Source organism: Heloderma suspectum, chromosome 4, assembly GCF_057233095.1.
Source record: "Heloderma suspectum isolate Gila_16-S chromosome 4, 16-S_ref, whole genome shotgun sequence".
Classification (NCBI taxonomy): Eukaryota; Metazoa; Chordata; class Lepidosauria; order Squamata; family Helodermatidae; genus Heloderma; species Heloderma suspectum.
In genome coordinates this window covers 35,480,854-35,496,617 of record NC_139461.1, presented here as the reverse complement: position 1 = coordinate 35,496,617, position 15,764 = coordinate 35,480,854, and the positions used below count along the sequence as shown (strand labels likewise).

General features: G+C 47.5%; 1 protein-coding gene across 1 annotated transcript in view; it reads right to left on the bottom strand.

Annotated features, from left to right (window-relative positions):
- The window catches only part of ANGPT1 (angiopoietin 1), a 265,949-nt gene that overhangs the window by 110,183 nt on the left and 140,002 nt on the right, over positions 1 to 15,764 (bottom strand). Inside the window, exons 2-3 of the mRNA XM_084847994.1 lie at positions 15,182 to 15,337; positions 165 to 286 (exon numbers count right to left, since the gene is read on the bottom strand). Coding sequence (XP_084704120.1) covers positions 165 to 286; positions 15,182 to 15,337 — 278 coding nt within the window. The remainder of the gene's footprint in view (positions 1 to 164; positions 287 to 15,181; positions 15,338 to 15,764) is intronic.

Below are 15,764 nucleotides of genomic sequence, written 5' to 3'. Positions count from 1 at the left end.
AAACAAGGAAAAAGCTTTGAGTAAGAGCTTTGATTAAGAATCTGGAGAACCTCAATGAGCTTGAACGTTGCATGTTCACCCATCCCTAGTTCTTCCTTCTGTCAAGAGGTGACAGTAGTTTTGAGCTCAGCAGTTATTGAATGATCCAAGAATTTCACACTCACCTATTTTTCTCATGGATTTTCAAGATCTCATGGGTCTGTTGGAGAAGTTGTTTCTCAAGCTTGTAAGTAGACAATGAATTTTCCAATAGCTGAATTTCTAGTCGGGATGTCTGATTTAATACCTGAAGCAAGCAAGAAACCATACTTAGACTTTGCAATAAATATGAATTTTCGTGTGGATTTTTTTTTAAAAAAACTTGCAGATAAATGTGTAAGCAGGTTGGAACAGACTTATGAATAGGAATGGGTGAAAAAATTGTTGGGATTGCATTTTAATTCACATTTCCAGAGACACATTTCCAAATGGAATGCATTTTGCTGATAAAATCTGTACATTTCTAAGGCTTGCAATGAGACTGGGGAAGAAAAAACGTATGCCCGCCCCCCCAAGGCATGCGTTTGAAATGTGCGCACAAGAATGCGTACATTTCAAAACAATTTATCCTTTTGAAAAATGTGCCTGGAAATACATATGCATTTCCTGTGCAGAAAAAAAAAAAGCTTGCAATGTGATGCAGACCTCTGTCAAATGAGTTTGGTGGTGGAACAATGAAAATCTCGACAAGATTGCACTTGACTGATTGGGTAATCGCTACTTATGAATGAACTAGGGATGTACGAACTGTATAAAATCCACTCCGTCTGTGTTTTGTGGATTGTGAGGTACCTTTTGTTGCATCATCCACTCACAGATGGATGTGAATTATTTTTTTGTCAAGCAGAAAAATATGCAAATAATTATGTAAGAGGTTTCGCAAGAATTTACATAGTTTACTCCAGTATGTAACATTTAGCATATTATCCCCATTCCATTCAACTTTTCCTCAGCAGAAACTTCTATATTTTCCTACAAATAAATATGTGTAGATTTGGGAAAGTAAACAAAACCTAAAAGTTCACGGATTCCACGTGGCCTGAGGGGGGAGCTCCGCAGTGAATTCCACATGTCAGATTCTATTAGGGATGTACAAAACACTTACCTGGTTTCGTCCAGGGACATCCGCAGTGGTGGGGAGGCGCTCCGTCCCTCCCCCCGAAATCCTCGACGAGGGGGAGGTGATCCGTTCCTCCCTCCCGGAATCCTGCCCGGCCGGCTCCACTCCGCGGCCAGGCGAAATATGTAAATATTTACGTAGGCTATTACGGCGGGGGGGGGAGGAACACAAATAGCGCCCACTATACCATTTGCGTTCCCCCTTTTTTTTTTCACTGTAATAGCCTACGTAAATATTTACGTAGGCCAAAACGGCGAAAAAAAGGGAACGCAAATGGCGGCCGCTGTAGTCGCTGCCATTTGTGTACGCTGTGGGGGGGGGGTTGCTTGCCATGATAGGCTACGTAAATACTTACGTAGTCTATCACGGCCTCCGCAGGGACGCAAATGGCATCCCTGCGTTAGCCGTGATAGGCTACGTAAGTATTTACGTAGCCTATCACGGCCATGATGATGAAGCGAATGGAGGCCGCAGACGTCATTCGCAAGTCAGCGCAGACAGCAGCAGGTAAGTGCTCCGTTTTGCGCGCCTTTCGTGGGGGGGCAGGGGCTTCATTCCGCCACGGATTTCAGGGGGCCGAATGCAGTGGCATTCAGCCTCACCAAGGTCCGTGGCGGAATTCTCTGACATCCCTAGGATTCTTAGAAATCCAAGCTCATTTTAGTCTGTCTCAAATTTCTCCAGCATCTCTAGAATGAACACTGAACACATGCAAAATTGACATGGACCAGAAATAGATTGAACCAACTATCCCTACAAGTGAGAAATATAATTTAGGCAGCAGTATATAAAGAAAAGAAGCACTGCAAAACAGAGAAACATTGACCTGTAACTTTATTTCAGTTGCTACACCAAAAAGCGTAGGATTTCCATTCTTCATTTACAAACTGTGCTTATCTAAGAAGCTTGCCAAGGCAATTTAAACTGAAAGACAAGGCAACCTGTTCCTCAGCTCCTGTTCTGTAAACAGAATTTCTAATATATCATTATCCCATGGTATCTCTTTAGCTATGTTTGGTCTAGGTTTATTTATAGCACTCTCATCGCCTCAGATATCATGTACCTCCATGGGAGAAAGTCTACATTCCTCCTCTCTGTTTCTTTAATCTAGATCACTTTCAGCCTCAATATGGTCTTGCTGTATTTTGACCAAATAACCTGACCTAGAACTAGAATACTTGGGGGAAAACGACAGCATGAGGATCCCATTTGGCCTCCAAATGTCCAAGCCAGTTAGATGTCCTGCATCAGACTGCGTAATACACGTCTTTCCAAATACATGTTTGTTGCATTTACATTTTTAAGTGTACTATTAAAACATCTTCAGTGTCCACCTAAAAATGCAGTGTGTATGGTGACAGGGACCAAAAGGCTCACTGACAGTCACATCCACTTCTTTACTTGACTTTTCAGCCAAGCCTTCTCATTCATATCTTGAAAAGTTTACTAGGATGTGGAAGAAATTAGGCTCTGGGAAATTCATGTGGCAGCCATTGATCACTGACCGTGTCTCTGCCTGCCATGCATGGTACATGTATGGCGTTATAAAGAGGATGGGACACCCTTGGCCAAATATAGAGTTGTCACAGGACATAAGGGGTCACCGCTGGATTGACCATTGACAGGAGCCAAAATGATTTCAAGCCCCAACAAGGGCGGCAGAACATCTTTCAGCCTGAGGGCCAAATTCCACTTTGGAGAAGATATCCAGGACCACATTACAGTGGTGGGCAGGGTCGAAGGCAAAAGGCGGTGGGGCCAAAGGAAAAGGGGGACAAAGGTAATAGCGGAATGGCAAATCACCACAAATACCTGCATATTTTAGCTTAGAGCTTTTCCTGCCAGTAACAAAGCCCCAGGAGAGGCGTTCGCGTTTCAGCCTTTCAGAATGGGGAAGAAACTCCACAAAAGCTGGGAATCCACCTAACTGTCTGTGGTTGGGGGAAAGGGAGCATGGCTTTCTGGGCCACACTGCAAGGCCGAACTGGGTTCCCAGGAGGGTCAGATTTAGCCACCAGGCCTGAGGTTCTGCACTCCTGTTAGGGAAGTATGGATTTTGTAAAATCCATTTAGCAGATTGCCGGGTGCTTTTCATTCCATGGTCCACTTACTGGCAGAACAGGATTTTTTCCCATTTCCCAAATTTGCATTTGCACAAATTTGCACTTGCAAAAATGTGCAAATCCCCCCAAATGCGCAAATCCCCCAATGTGCAAATCCCCCCCAAATGTGCATTTTCATGCTTTGGCCTATGGGGAAAATGCACATTTTAGGGCGGTGTGTTTTTATTTTACATATTTTTCTATAACTCATTCTTTTCTACAAAAATCAACAACAACAACAACATGGTCCACAACTCCATGGAATCCATGTGGCTCAGGAAAAGATGGTCTGCTGCAGAATCTGTGGGTCAGATTCATAGAAAACTGGACTCATTTGATTCCATTGCAGATTTCTCCGACATCCCCAACCCTTGCTTTAAACCCGTGAATTCTGCCTTGTGGATAGAGCTGTGAAACTACTTATTCTGGGTAGCTCATGTATAATTTGTAAGAGGAGAGCTGGCATTTCTGATGGGCAGTTGTCTTGAAACAGGGAAATGGTTGAATAATGCACCCTTACCATCTTGTGATATCATCCCATAATGCATTTTGCTCACCTCACATCTTCAGTATAGTAGTGGTGGTGTAACTGAACATTAAAGGGTGGGGGGGAGACTTGACACAGGGTCTCCATTTTTGGTGGCAGCCCCCACATCAAACATAATGTCTAATCTTGCTCTCAGATAGTGGGAGTTCCCCTTATGCTGTCATTAAATTAATAGCCTGTTCTTCAATTGAATATCATGATTCTAGGATTAAGCCATGGGAGAGACCAGTAATGATGCCACTCTAGTAATGGAAGAAAAGGCCCTTGTTTATGAAGGACAATGGGTGGTTGACCTTGGTGTACTTACTTTCTTTTAATGCACTGCAAATATATAGTGTGTAGCCTCTATTCTGTTATGACCTAAGTCCAAAAATATAAGATTTTTGTTCCAGAGATTTCCCGCACTGATATTCCATTACCTACAAGCTATGGTAATCTTCTATGGAACTTTTATTAGCCCTCCAATGGAAAACTAAGAAGTTGAGAGTTTGTATAAGATTATATTGTCATCACCATGTGTATATTATCTCTAGCTTGACTAAATTAATTGTTCTTTCTTGTGTAACTGATCACGTTACTCTATATGTTGATATGCATTTAAGTAATCATTTTGGGAAAGGATACTGTAAACACAGTTCAAGGCTTGAAGAATAGAAAAAAATATGATCCATCTCAAACACTCTACTGGTATAGCTAACTGGTCAATGTAATGATGACACACACAAATACAATTGCTTTAAACAGACAGTCTGATGCACAGCAACTGTTAGATACCATATGCTCAAAACAGCAAGGGAACGAAGGGGTGGTGGAGAATTATGAATTGTGAAATGATAGATATAATCAAAGAACAAACAGAAATCAAAGGACTCTCATTGAGTTAGGGCCAACAGACATATATCAGAAGCTGTCCTTGGGAAGTTATTTCTCCCCTTCTGTGAGACCTAGACCCTGCCTGTGATGGGTTCCCAACAGGCACTGGAATTAGCAAGCAGATGTTCTCAGACCTCTTAGCCTTTTATATAGCTGCCACCAGGTCATTATTAAATCACAGCTAGAAGACGCAGAAAGAATTTGGTCTCTTCTTTGGCACTGGAAGCCCCTCTAACCACCTTCAGACAGCAAAAAAATAAAAAAAAACAGCCACACACTTTGGTCGTGGACGTGGTACCATATTGTTATGATTGAAAACAATCATTTGGCATTTGGAAAAAATGCCCTGGGCATCACCACAAATGAGATTCTGTAGTGGGGTGGAGGGCCAATCACAAAGTGTTGGGAGGACCCCCTTAGCTGTGTTTGTGGGTGTGCATGAATGTGTACCATGTGTGTGTGCTACTAACTCTGGCTTTCTCTTCTCTTCTCTTCCCTTATTTCCTTCACTCTGTCTCTCTGGTGCCTATTTCCCTCTCATCTTCTCTCCCCACCCTCTCTGGCTCCTTTTTATTTCTCTCTCTCTCTCCCTCCCTCCCCGGCTCTTTTTTACTTCTTTCTTTCTTTTTCCTTTTCTCTCTTTGGCCCTTCCTTCCTTCCTTCCTTCCTTCCTTCCTTCCTTCCTTCTTTCTGTCTCTCCGGTTCCCCACCCCTCCTCTTCTCACCTCCGCTCTGGCTCTTCTTTAGTTCTCTGCACCTCTCCCTCTCTCTCTGTCTGGCTCTCCTTCCTTCCTTCCTTCCTTCCTTCCTTCCTTCCTTCCTTCCTTCCTTCTCTGGCCCTTCCTTCCTTCCATCCAGCCATCCAGCCATCCAACTAACTTTCTGACTACTCTTTCTCTCCCTTTCTCTCTTTTCCCACCCCATTAAAGCCAATGGAATTATTCATCCATTGGTTTTAATAGGGAGGGGAAAATATTGCCTGCCAAAAAAACAAGTTGGCGGGGTGAAGGTCACCTCCCACCAAGGCCCCTGTTGCCCCAAGGGTCCTTTGTGGGGGCTAGACTCCCGCCCATTTGGGGGCAGGTTTTTTTTTCCTTCTGTGCAAGTGAACAGACGAATCACTTTGTTCACTTGCAGAGGAAGGAAATAGCTTTGTGGATGCCTCAGCCTGGCCTCATGGGGCACAGTGGCGCCTGTGTGCACCACACTGAAGATCCCTGATCTAAAACATGGAATCTTGAATGTACCACGGAAGCTCCTGTAACAGCTCATACCTTCAGTCTAGTTCTCACTGGCATGGAAAACTTGTCTCATGGCTGCACCCAAGGCTGGCTCCAGGTTTGAGGTGGCCCCTGGCAAAGTTCCCTCTGTGGGTTTTGCCCCCCTGTGTTGGTGTGCCTCCCAGGCCATGGGTTGCCCCCTGTCAGTGTTCCCTGGCAACATCAGTGGATGGCCATGAGCCACCATTTTAATTTCTCCACAGTGCCCAGGACTGACACTAGTCCAGGTGCCCTGGGGCATTGTGGGAAATGTTGGCTGTCCAGAGCCCAGGGCAGGCACACTACATGGTCCATTTGCTGCAGCTTTCAGTCCCTTGTATTCATTTACGCCTTTCCTCCTGTTGGGTTTATCAATTCATTTGGGCAACAGATTTTTTTTAAAATGCATCAAAACAGTCTTGATTGCACGAATCACCACATAACTATTTTTGCATAGGTGCGATGTTTTACTGGTAAACTTGAGTAGTCTATGTTAATGAAACACTGCAAGAAAGGCAATATAGATGTGACTGTTTCATAGGTTCATTAGAGTTAGGCGAACTCACTGGAGCCTGTCTCTCCAGCCGCCCGACGCTGTTCGGCATGCCGCGTGAGCCGCTGGATGGTCTCCGGGTGCCCAGCAAGCAGCACGCAGCATCCCCCGGTGAGTGGTGTGGAGCATCTACTTAGACCATTTACACCTGTAATGTTGCATCAGTGGAGATAATTACAGCCACCATTTTACACAAATGATTATTTCTGTAATTAGCTGAGCCACCATTTTTATGCAAATGGCAGCTTGCAGACAAGTGGGGATCCCGGCACTTGTCTGACTCAGCATGAGCCATGTTGAGCACGCGCGGGGATCTGTGGACTGGCATCTGGGGGCCAAGCCAGCAAGAAATCACAGAGCTCAAGCCCCAACCAGACTTCCGTGACATACCTAAGGTTTATCAAGATTCTTTTTTTTTTCTGTGGCGTTTTACCAATGCACAGGAACACATGTGTGCATCAGCAAAACACCATATCAAATGGATCTTGATGTTATAATATATACAATCACATCAAGATTTTTCAGTGATTTATCAATGCACTCCTGCACACTAGTAACACAATGGTGGAGTGTTTGCGTGTGTGTGTGGGGAGGGGGAGCACAAATGAGCTGAATGAACCAAAAACTGCAGCAAAGCAAACTGTGTATGCTCCCATTTTCAGTGGCCACTTAATCATTGCCCTCACCAAAGGAAAAGCATCACCGAAATACAGGGCCAAAGAGGGCTCAGATTTGCATAAACGTTGCATGTACTAACTTATATGTGTTGTATCCAATGGTGTCTGTCCACCAATGGAATGGCATCCATCAGCAGAATGGACTCCCCCTCCCCCTGCATTCCCCATGCACCCAAATCTGCTCCAGAGAGTTGGACAACCTCCAGAGAAGATTTGGGGACACAGGGGAGCCACAGGTGGGAGGAGAACAAGGGAAAGTTCCGAAGAACAAGTGGAGGTCCACTCATGCAACTTTGGACTTCACCCTATATACTGATGGAGTTTAGAAATAATTGCTATAAGTTAAATAGAAATACAATATGTCTCACCAACTCACCCTAGCGGTGACCAGGTGACCTGATCTGTTGTCCAGAGGCTAACTGTGGATGGGCAAATCCAAGATCTCTGCTCTCCCTCCTTAGGGTTCTTTATCTCTAAGCAGGACTTGGACTGGGCAGCCCTTCAAACTGAGGGCCTTTCTGTCAGGAATGGATTGTCCTTCACCTTCACAGTCAACACCACAAAGAGACAAAGCTTCAGGCTAATACGACTTTATTTTGCTAAAGACCACCCTTTCTACAAAGGCAGATTCAAGGAAGCTGTCAGACTGCCCCAGGCCATAAACAACTAATCTGTGACCTCTAAGCAGAGGAGATGATCCAGAGAGTAGTGAAGTTGTGTCTGAGCCCTAACTTTTCCTGCTTTGCAACACACTCTAGCATCTCTCAAGTCATGTCCCTCTTCCTCCTCCTTGGAAACTTGAGTTCTTACAGTGGAGGGAGGGAGCAGTGACTCAGCCTGTTTGTCAAGACCTTTTGAGGAACTTCTCCCAGCATCTTGGGGCTTAGGGAAGGTCCCTCCCCTGGGCTCTGTTCCAACTCTGATTCAGAAGCAGAGCTGTCAGACATCTCAAGCGGTTTGGACTCATCCCTCACCTTTCCTCTGGAAAGTAGGACAGATGGCCAAACTACTCCCATTCAGAAATTAATTTTATTTTATTTATTTTATTAAATTTATTAATCGTCCATCTGGCTGGTCACCCAGCCACTCTGGGCGATGAACAACATATAATAAAACAGTTTAAAACAATACAATTCTATAATAAAAACGTTTTCTAAAATACCCTAACCCACCCCAAATGCCTGCCTGAACAACCACATTTTAATGCATGGCAGAAGCTCATTAAAGAGGGGGCATGGCGGAGTTCCTTAGGGAGGGAGTTCCACAGAGTGGGGTCCACCACAGAAAAGGCCCTCTCCCTCGTCCCCACCAGTCTACCTGTCCTGGCTGATGGGACAGAGAGAAGCCTATCCGAGGCTGATCTTGTTGAGCGGCCTGTCTGGTGTTGCTGGAGGTGCTCCTTAAGATAGGCTGGGCCGGAACCATATGGGGTTTTAAAGGTCAAAACCAACACCTTGAATTTGGCCCGGAAAACAACTGGTAACCAGTGCAACTCCTTCAGCACTGGAGTGATGTGATCTTGCTGGCAGCTGCCTTTAATCAGGCAAGCCGCCACATTCTGTACCAGCTGCAGCTTCCCAACCATCTTCAGGGGTAACCCCATGTAGAGTGCATTACAGTAGTCTAAACGAGTGGAGACCAGGGCATGTGCTACCGATGGGAGCAGATGGTTGGGAAGGAAGGGGCGCAGCCGCCGTATCAGATGGAGTTGGTTGGTTCAGCGCTGTCCGGCTCACAGCTAACACCTGAGCCTCCATGGACAGCTGGGAGTCCAAAATGACCCCCAGGCTGCAGACCTGGTCTTTCAAGGGTAGCCGTAGCCCATTCTACACCAGGTCAACATCTCCCAGCCTCCTCTTGTCTCCCACCAAAAGTACCTCGGTCTTGTCAGGGTTCAGCTTCAGCTTATTCCTCCCCATCCAGCCACTCACCATCTCCAGGCATTTGGACAGGGATTCTACGGCCAACCTTGGTGAAGATTTGAACGAGAGGTAGAGCTGCGTGTCATCCGCATACTGATGACACCGCACCCCAAACCTTCTGATAATAGCCCCCAGTGGCTTCACATAGATGTTAAATAGCATCAGGGAGAGGATGGAACCCTGTGGCACCCCACAAGTGAGTAGCCACGGGTCCGAAACCTCCTCTCTCAGTGCTACCCTCTGGTACCTGCTGGAGAGGAAGGACCGGAACCACAGCAATATGGTGTCTCCAATGCCCAACCCCTCCAGGAGGTCCAAGAGGATACCGTGGTCAACGGTATCAAAAGCCACTGAGAAGTCAAGGAGAACAAGGAAGGAGCATTCACCCCTATCCAGAGCCCTCCTCATATCATCCACCAAGGCAACCAAGGCCATTTCTGTCCCATGCCCAAGCCTGAGGCCTGACTGAAATGGGTCTAGATAATCGGTTTCTTCCAAGTGTGCCTTCAACTGCATCGCCACCACCCGCTCCATCACCTTGCCCAAAAATGGCAGATTTGAGACTGGGCGAAAGTTGTTCAGAACTTGGGGATCCAAGGAGGGCTTCTTTAAGAGCGGTCTTATCACTGCCTCCTTGAGAGCTGATGGCATTACTCCCTCCTCAAGGGAGGTGTTCACCACTGCCCTGATCTCCTCACCCAGTCTCTCTCTGCAGCCCATAATGAGCCAAGATGGGCAAGGATCAAGTAAGCAGGTGGTCGGCCTTACAGATGAAAGCACCTTGTCCACTTCATCAAAAGGAGGAAGCTGGAACCGATCCCACAAAACCAGTTTGCCACAGGCTGCCTCTTGCTCACTAACTGTATCCACAGCATACAGAGTAAGACACCTAATCTGATCAATTTTATCTGCAAAGTGCCTTGCCAAGGCCTCACAGGAGGCCTTAGAATGCTCCAGTGGTTCAGGAGCCACTGGACCGACCAGGCTCTGGACCACTTGGAACAGCCTCCTGGGACAGCAATCTGCAGACACGACAGAGGCAGCATAATATTCCTTTTTTGCTGCCTTCACCTCCACGTGATAGGCTGAAGATACAGCTCTAGCTCGTCTCTGATCGTCTTTGGAGCGAGACTTCCACCACTGGCGCTCTAGCCGTCTCACCTCCTGTTTCAGAGCTCGTAACTGCGGATTGAACTATGGTGCAGTCCGAGCCCTGTTCAGGGGGAGAGGGCGTTTTGGAGCCACCCGATCTAATGCCCCAGTGATTGCAGCATTCCAGCCACCCACCAAGGTCTCAACCGAGTGGCCGTTGGCGTGCCCCAGTCCCCCAGAGAATCCCCAAGCGCGTTCAGGAATCCATTCGGATCCATAAGATGCCTGGGGCGGACCATTTCATGGGTCCTCCACCCCTGTGGAGGGGTTGTGTAACCAAGAAGTCCAACGTCACCAGATAGTGATCTGACCATGACAAGGGGGTGGTAGATATACCCCCGACTTCCAGATCACTCCCCGCTTCTCCAGAAACAAACACAAGGTCTAGTGCATGACCGGCTACATGGGTGGGCCCAGTTAGAATATGGTGCAGCTCCCAGGAGGCCATGGTCTCCATGAAGTCCCGAGGTGCTCCTGTGAGGATGGCCTCTGAATGTACGTTGAAGTCCCATAAGTTAGGGGACTGCACATGCACATCAGAGACCACCTCAAGCACCTCGGCTCGGCCAGGGAGTCAGTCGTGCAGCGGGGTGGACGGTACACGAGCAGAATCCCCAGACTGCCCTTCGGGCCCAACCTCTAGTACATGCACTCAGCAACCTTGGTCTCCCAGAGAGGGGGTCTGGTGAAGACCAAGGACTCTCGGTAGATAACAGCCATTCCCCCTCCCAGTAGGGGTGGACGAAAGTCACTTACCTGTCCTCGAAGCTTTTCGCGGTGGGGGGGAGGCGCTTCACTGCTCCCCTCGCGAAATTCAGGCCGGGGAGGAGGTGCCCCGCCTCACCCGGCCGCGAACTAAAAAGTTAAAAAAAAAAAAACGCCCCCGTGATAGGCTACGTGACGATTAACGTAGCCTATCACGGCTAGATCTGCAAAGTCAGCCGTGATAGGCTACGTTAATCGTCACGTAGCCTATCACGGGTGACTTAAAAAAAAAAAAAGCGCGTACGCAAATGGCAGCCCCCATAGGGAGCCGCCATTCGCATTCCTTATTTGGTCGCTGTAGTCTATGTAAATCTTTACGTAGACTACGGCGACCAAATAAGGAACGGGAATGGCGGCTCCCTATGGGTGCCGCCATTATCCGTACGTGCTTTTTTTTTTTTTAAGTCACCCGTGATAGGCTACGTAAATCGTCACGTAGCCTATCACGGGTGACTTTGCAAATCTAGCCGTGATAGGCTACGTTAATCGTCACGTAGCCTATCACGGGGGCGTTTTTGTTTTTTTTTCTTTTCTTGGAATGGCGGCGGCAGCAGCCAGTCGAAAGACCGGCTGCCGCTCCCGCCCCGGACGAACACCCGCCGAACCGCCGGCCGGACCTGCCGCCGGGAGGGACATTCGCCAAAGGTAAGTCCTGTCCCTGGGGGGGTGCGGGGTGCGGGGGGGGTGCAGAGAATTTCTCCCCGAAACTTGTTCAGGGGGCCGAACACGTTGGCGCTCGGCCCCCCGAAGTTTCAGGGAGAAATTCTCCGCCATCCCTACCTCCCGATCCCCAGCCCTCGGCTGCTGTGCATACAAAAATCCAGCTGGACACATGGCCGCAAGAGTTGGAGCAGCAGCCTCAGCCAGCCAGGTCTCCGTAATACATGCCAGGTCTGCATCCTCGTCCAGGTCCAGGATCATGTCAAGGATGACAGATGTTTTCTGGGTAACAGAGCTGGCATTGCAGAGCAGCAAACGAAGGCCAGAAGATGGGGTCATGCCTCCTCCAGCCATCCTTTGGCTCTGGACAGGCCTGGAGCAGGGGACAGATACTACACATCTCTCACTTGGTCCCTTACCTGGCATGGCCTGCCCCTAGCGCTCCACCAGCGCCTGCCGCCCAGCCTCAGTATGTTCTGGCCCCCAACACTCCCCCCACTGCCTCCATCAGGAGGACACATGCCCCCTCGTTCTGACCTATCAGGCAGGCTACCCACCCCTAAAAACACAACAGAATCCCCCAGAAATTAAAACAACAACAACTAAACAATCCCCTTAAAAATAATGCCAGGCAGAAGTCCACGGGGAAGGCCTGGCAGCAGCAGCAGCGGCGGCGGCGGCGGCGGCGGCAGCAGCAGCAGCAGCAGGAGCAGGAGGAGCAGGAGGAGCAGGAGGAGCAGGAGGAGCAGGAGGAGCAGGAGGAGCAGGAGGAGCAGGAGGAGGCACACCTCTTCCCCAGTGGTGGTGGTGGCTTCTCCTGCAAGCCCTGGCTCTCCCAGGCCACCTCAGCCAGCCAGCTTATGTAGCCCCTCCAGGGAGGGGCAGGTGGAAGCAGCACAGCTGGCTCGGTACCTGGGGGCCTGGTCCTGCAGGGACTGGTGGTCTTCCAGGCAGAAGTCTGTGGAGAAGGCCTGGTGTTGGTGTTGGTGGTGGCGGAGGCGGTGGTGGCGGCAGCAGCAGCAGCAGGCCCAGCAGCAGCAGGGACACCTCTTCCCCAGTGATGGCAGCTTCTCCTGCAGGCCCTGGCTCTCCCAGGCCACCTCAGCCAGCCAGCTTATGTAGCCCCTCCAGGAAGGGGCAGGTGGAAGCAGCACAGCTGGCTCGGTACCTGGGGGCCTGGTCCTGCAGGCGGTCTGCCAGGCAGAAGTCCGTGGGGAAGGCCTGGTGTTGGTGGCGGCAGTGGCAGCAGCAGCAGGCCCAGCAGCAGCAGGCACGCCTCTTCCCTGGTGGTGGTGGCTTCTCCTGCAGGCCCTGGCTCTCCTTTTTAGGAAAGATTTTAGAATCTTTTCCTAATTCAACCAGATATATGGATGTGTAGAACACAAGGTCAATGGAGCAATAAGGAACATAATAGGGGAAATCCACTCATCCCTAAGAAGAAGGATCCTAGCATCCTCTTTTCCTAGTGGTGCTATGCATTTTTTAAAAAAATAGCGAAGCATTCAGTCACGTGACCCCCACTTTCAGCCTACAGTAGGATTGCCTTGATACAGGTTTACTACTGAGAACAAGTTTTCAGTTACCGTTGAGCACATGTAGGCCATGTGTTACATTGTCTTCAAGATGCAAATACACCACAGGAACAGTGCATTTCAACTATTTCACAGTACATTTAAAGCAAGTAAGCAACCCAGCTAGCATAATATAGCAAGTGATTACGTATATCAAAAGCGTAATTAGAAGTTTTAAACATGTCTATCTAGCTTGACGCTCCTGCTGTTCACGTTTAGTAGCTGAAGTGTTTATTTGAAGTCAGCAGCTGCTCACTTTCTTGGCTAGTCCAGCATGACATAACACATATGCAGTAAAATCTACCAAGAAACTCCCATTTGGCCAAAAGCAAAAGACTTAACAGGATACAGGAACCATTTCCACCAACCAAGCGGGGTGTGTGTGTGTGTGTGTATACATTTCTTGGAGCAAAAATGTTCAGTAGCACTGTGTGAGGAGACGAGGCAGAAAAAGTAAAAGAAGAGAAAAAATGTTTTGTCATAGTTAATGGTGAATAGGAATGGGTGAATCAGTCAATTTCCAGTCTGCGTCAGGACAGAACAGACTCTTTGGAGCCCTTCATGTATCCTAACAGAGAGCCAGGTAGGGTGGGAGGAACAATAGAGGCGTTTTCACCTTCCATTCCTCCTTTGTAGTCTTTTTTCATGTTGGATTGGCCTCTGATCCGATCTAACTTGCTCACCTTCCTGGGAGCAGGGGCAGGAACTTGTAGATCTGGCTTATCCATGTCTTCTCCTCCCCCCACATCCCACTCCCCGTCCTCTTCCGAGATCGCAGCACCAACTTCAGGAGGGGACGCTGCTGTGGAGCTTTCTAAGGCAGCTGGAAGGGGTGGGGTTGGGAAAATGGGGTGGGGATTTCCCCCTCCAATGCCAGAGGAGTCTCCTATGACCCTCCAGACACTACCTAGAGGCCATAGGATCGCTCTCTTTATTATTTTATATAGCCATTGGCTGTATAAGATTGCTGTAGGATTGCTAGAGGCCATAGGACTGCTCTCTTTATTGTTATACAGCCATTGGCCTCAACAAATGAAACCAACTCCAGAATTAATTAGTTTTCCCAAGCCTCCTCCCCACCCCTATCTTCTTAACAGCAAGAGCAAAATTTGCCACATATAATAGAACATATGGGTCATCCTCCACAATGGCAACAGCGCGCATGGCTTATCAGGAAAATAATCCAATTGGTTTAACAAATATTTCACAAATCTTTCCCTGAGATCTCTATAAGCAGAATAGTAGAGAATCTAGTGAACAATCTCCTCTATGTTTTTGCATCACAAAAACAAAACCATTGACTTGTGGGATTTGATGATATTTACCCTCCAACCAAGCAGACGGCATGGTCTGGAATCTCAGTGCTGTAAAAACCTGTTGCAGTGGAGCTTATATTAAATTCTGAAAATATACAGCGAGAGAGACCAGAATGACCCTTAAACAAGTTAAACTGCAAAATGCTTCTAGCTTGTCTGTTGCTGTTTTTTCAATCCAACTCTACATTAACCATCGTTATCCAGGTTTTGATCTGATCCTTTTTTAGGGGTGCACTTTTGCATATATTACATCATAAGTCTGTTCCATCCAATTTCTGCATCAGTCTGCAAAGTTGTTTTTTTAAAAAACAAACAAACAAAAAACCCATATATGAAGTTTCACATTTGTTTTTGTGCAGAATTTCCCCTAATATACACATTTTGTATTCATTTTCCCCTGATTTGGGTACATTTTTGTACCAAACTTTCCCTAATATATGTATACTTGCACACCATTATTGACCCGCGAACTGCATCATAAAATTTGGAAGGGGGCATAGTCCAAAGGATAACCGCATCCCACAAATTAGTCTGGGAAGTACAAATGAGGTCTGTTTGCTTAAAAATACAGATCAAATGAATTTCTTCCCCATCCCTCCTGGTAAATGCAATGTTGGAAACCTACCTGTGTTTCAACATCTGTGAGCTTCCTTGTCTGTTCCGCAGTCTGGCTGAGAAGGCTGGTTCCTATCTCCAGCATGGTGGCTGTATGGTTCTGGACAGCATTCTGCTGTAGCTGAGCCATCTCTGACTTCATGTTTTCCACAATGTAGTTCTCAAGCTATGGAACAGGAAAGGTGATGAGTTTAAACCACAACAAGGTATTTTATTGATATTTTAAAAAACTGTAAGCTGTTTCTTCTACTCCAAAGGGGCTCTCCAAACAAAGATACAAGAAAACAGTAAACAAAATTTTAAAATTTTAAAATGCAAATGCATCAAAATAAAATTAGCAAACATTAAAGCAAGATCGTAAAGCACCGCCACAGCACAAGACAATGCTCAGAAGCAAAACCATTGATAGACCTAGAAACCTCAACAGAAGCATATGAACCAAGACTGAAGAACCATCAAAGACAGCCTTCATTTGATGCCACAAGATCAGTAAGGAAGGGGCTAATTGAGCCTCTTGGAGAGTGTGTTTTCACTATCTGGGTGCTATGACTGAGAAGGCCCTGCCCCCTGCATTCCAACAATCACACTTCTGA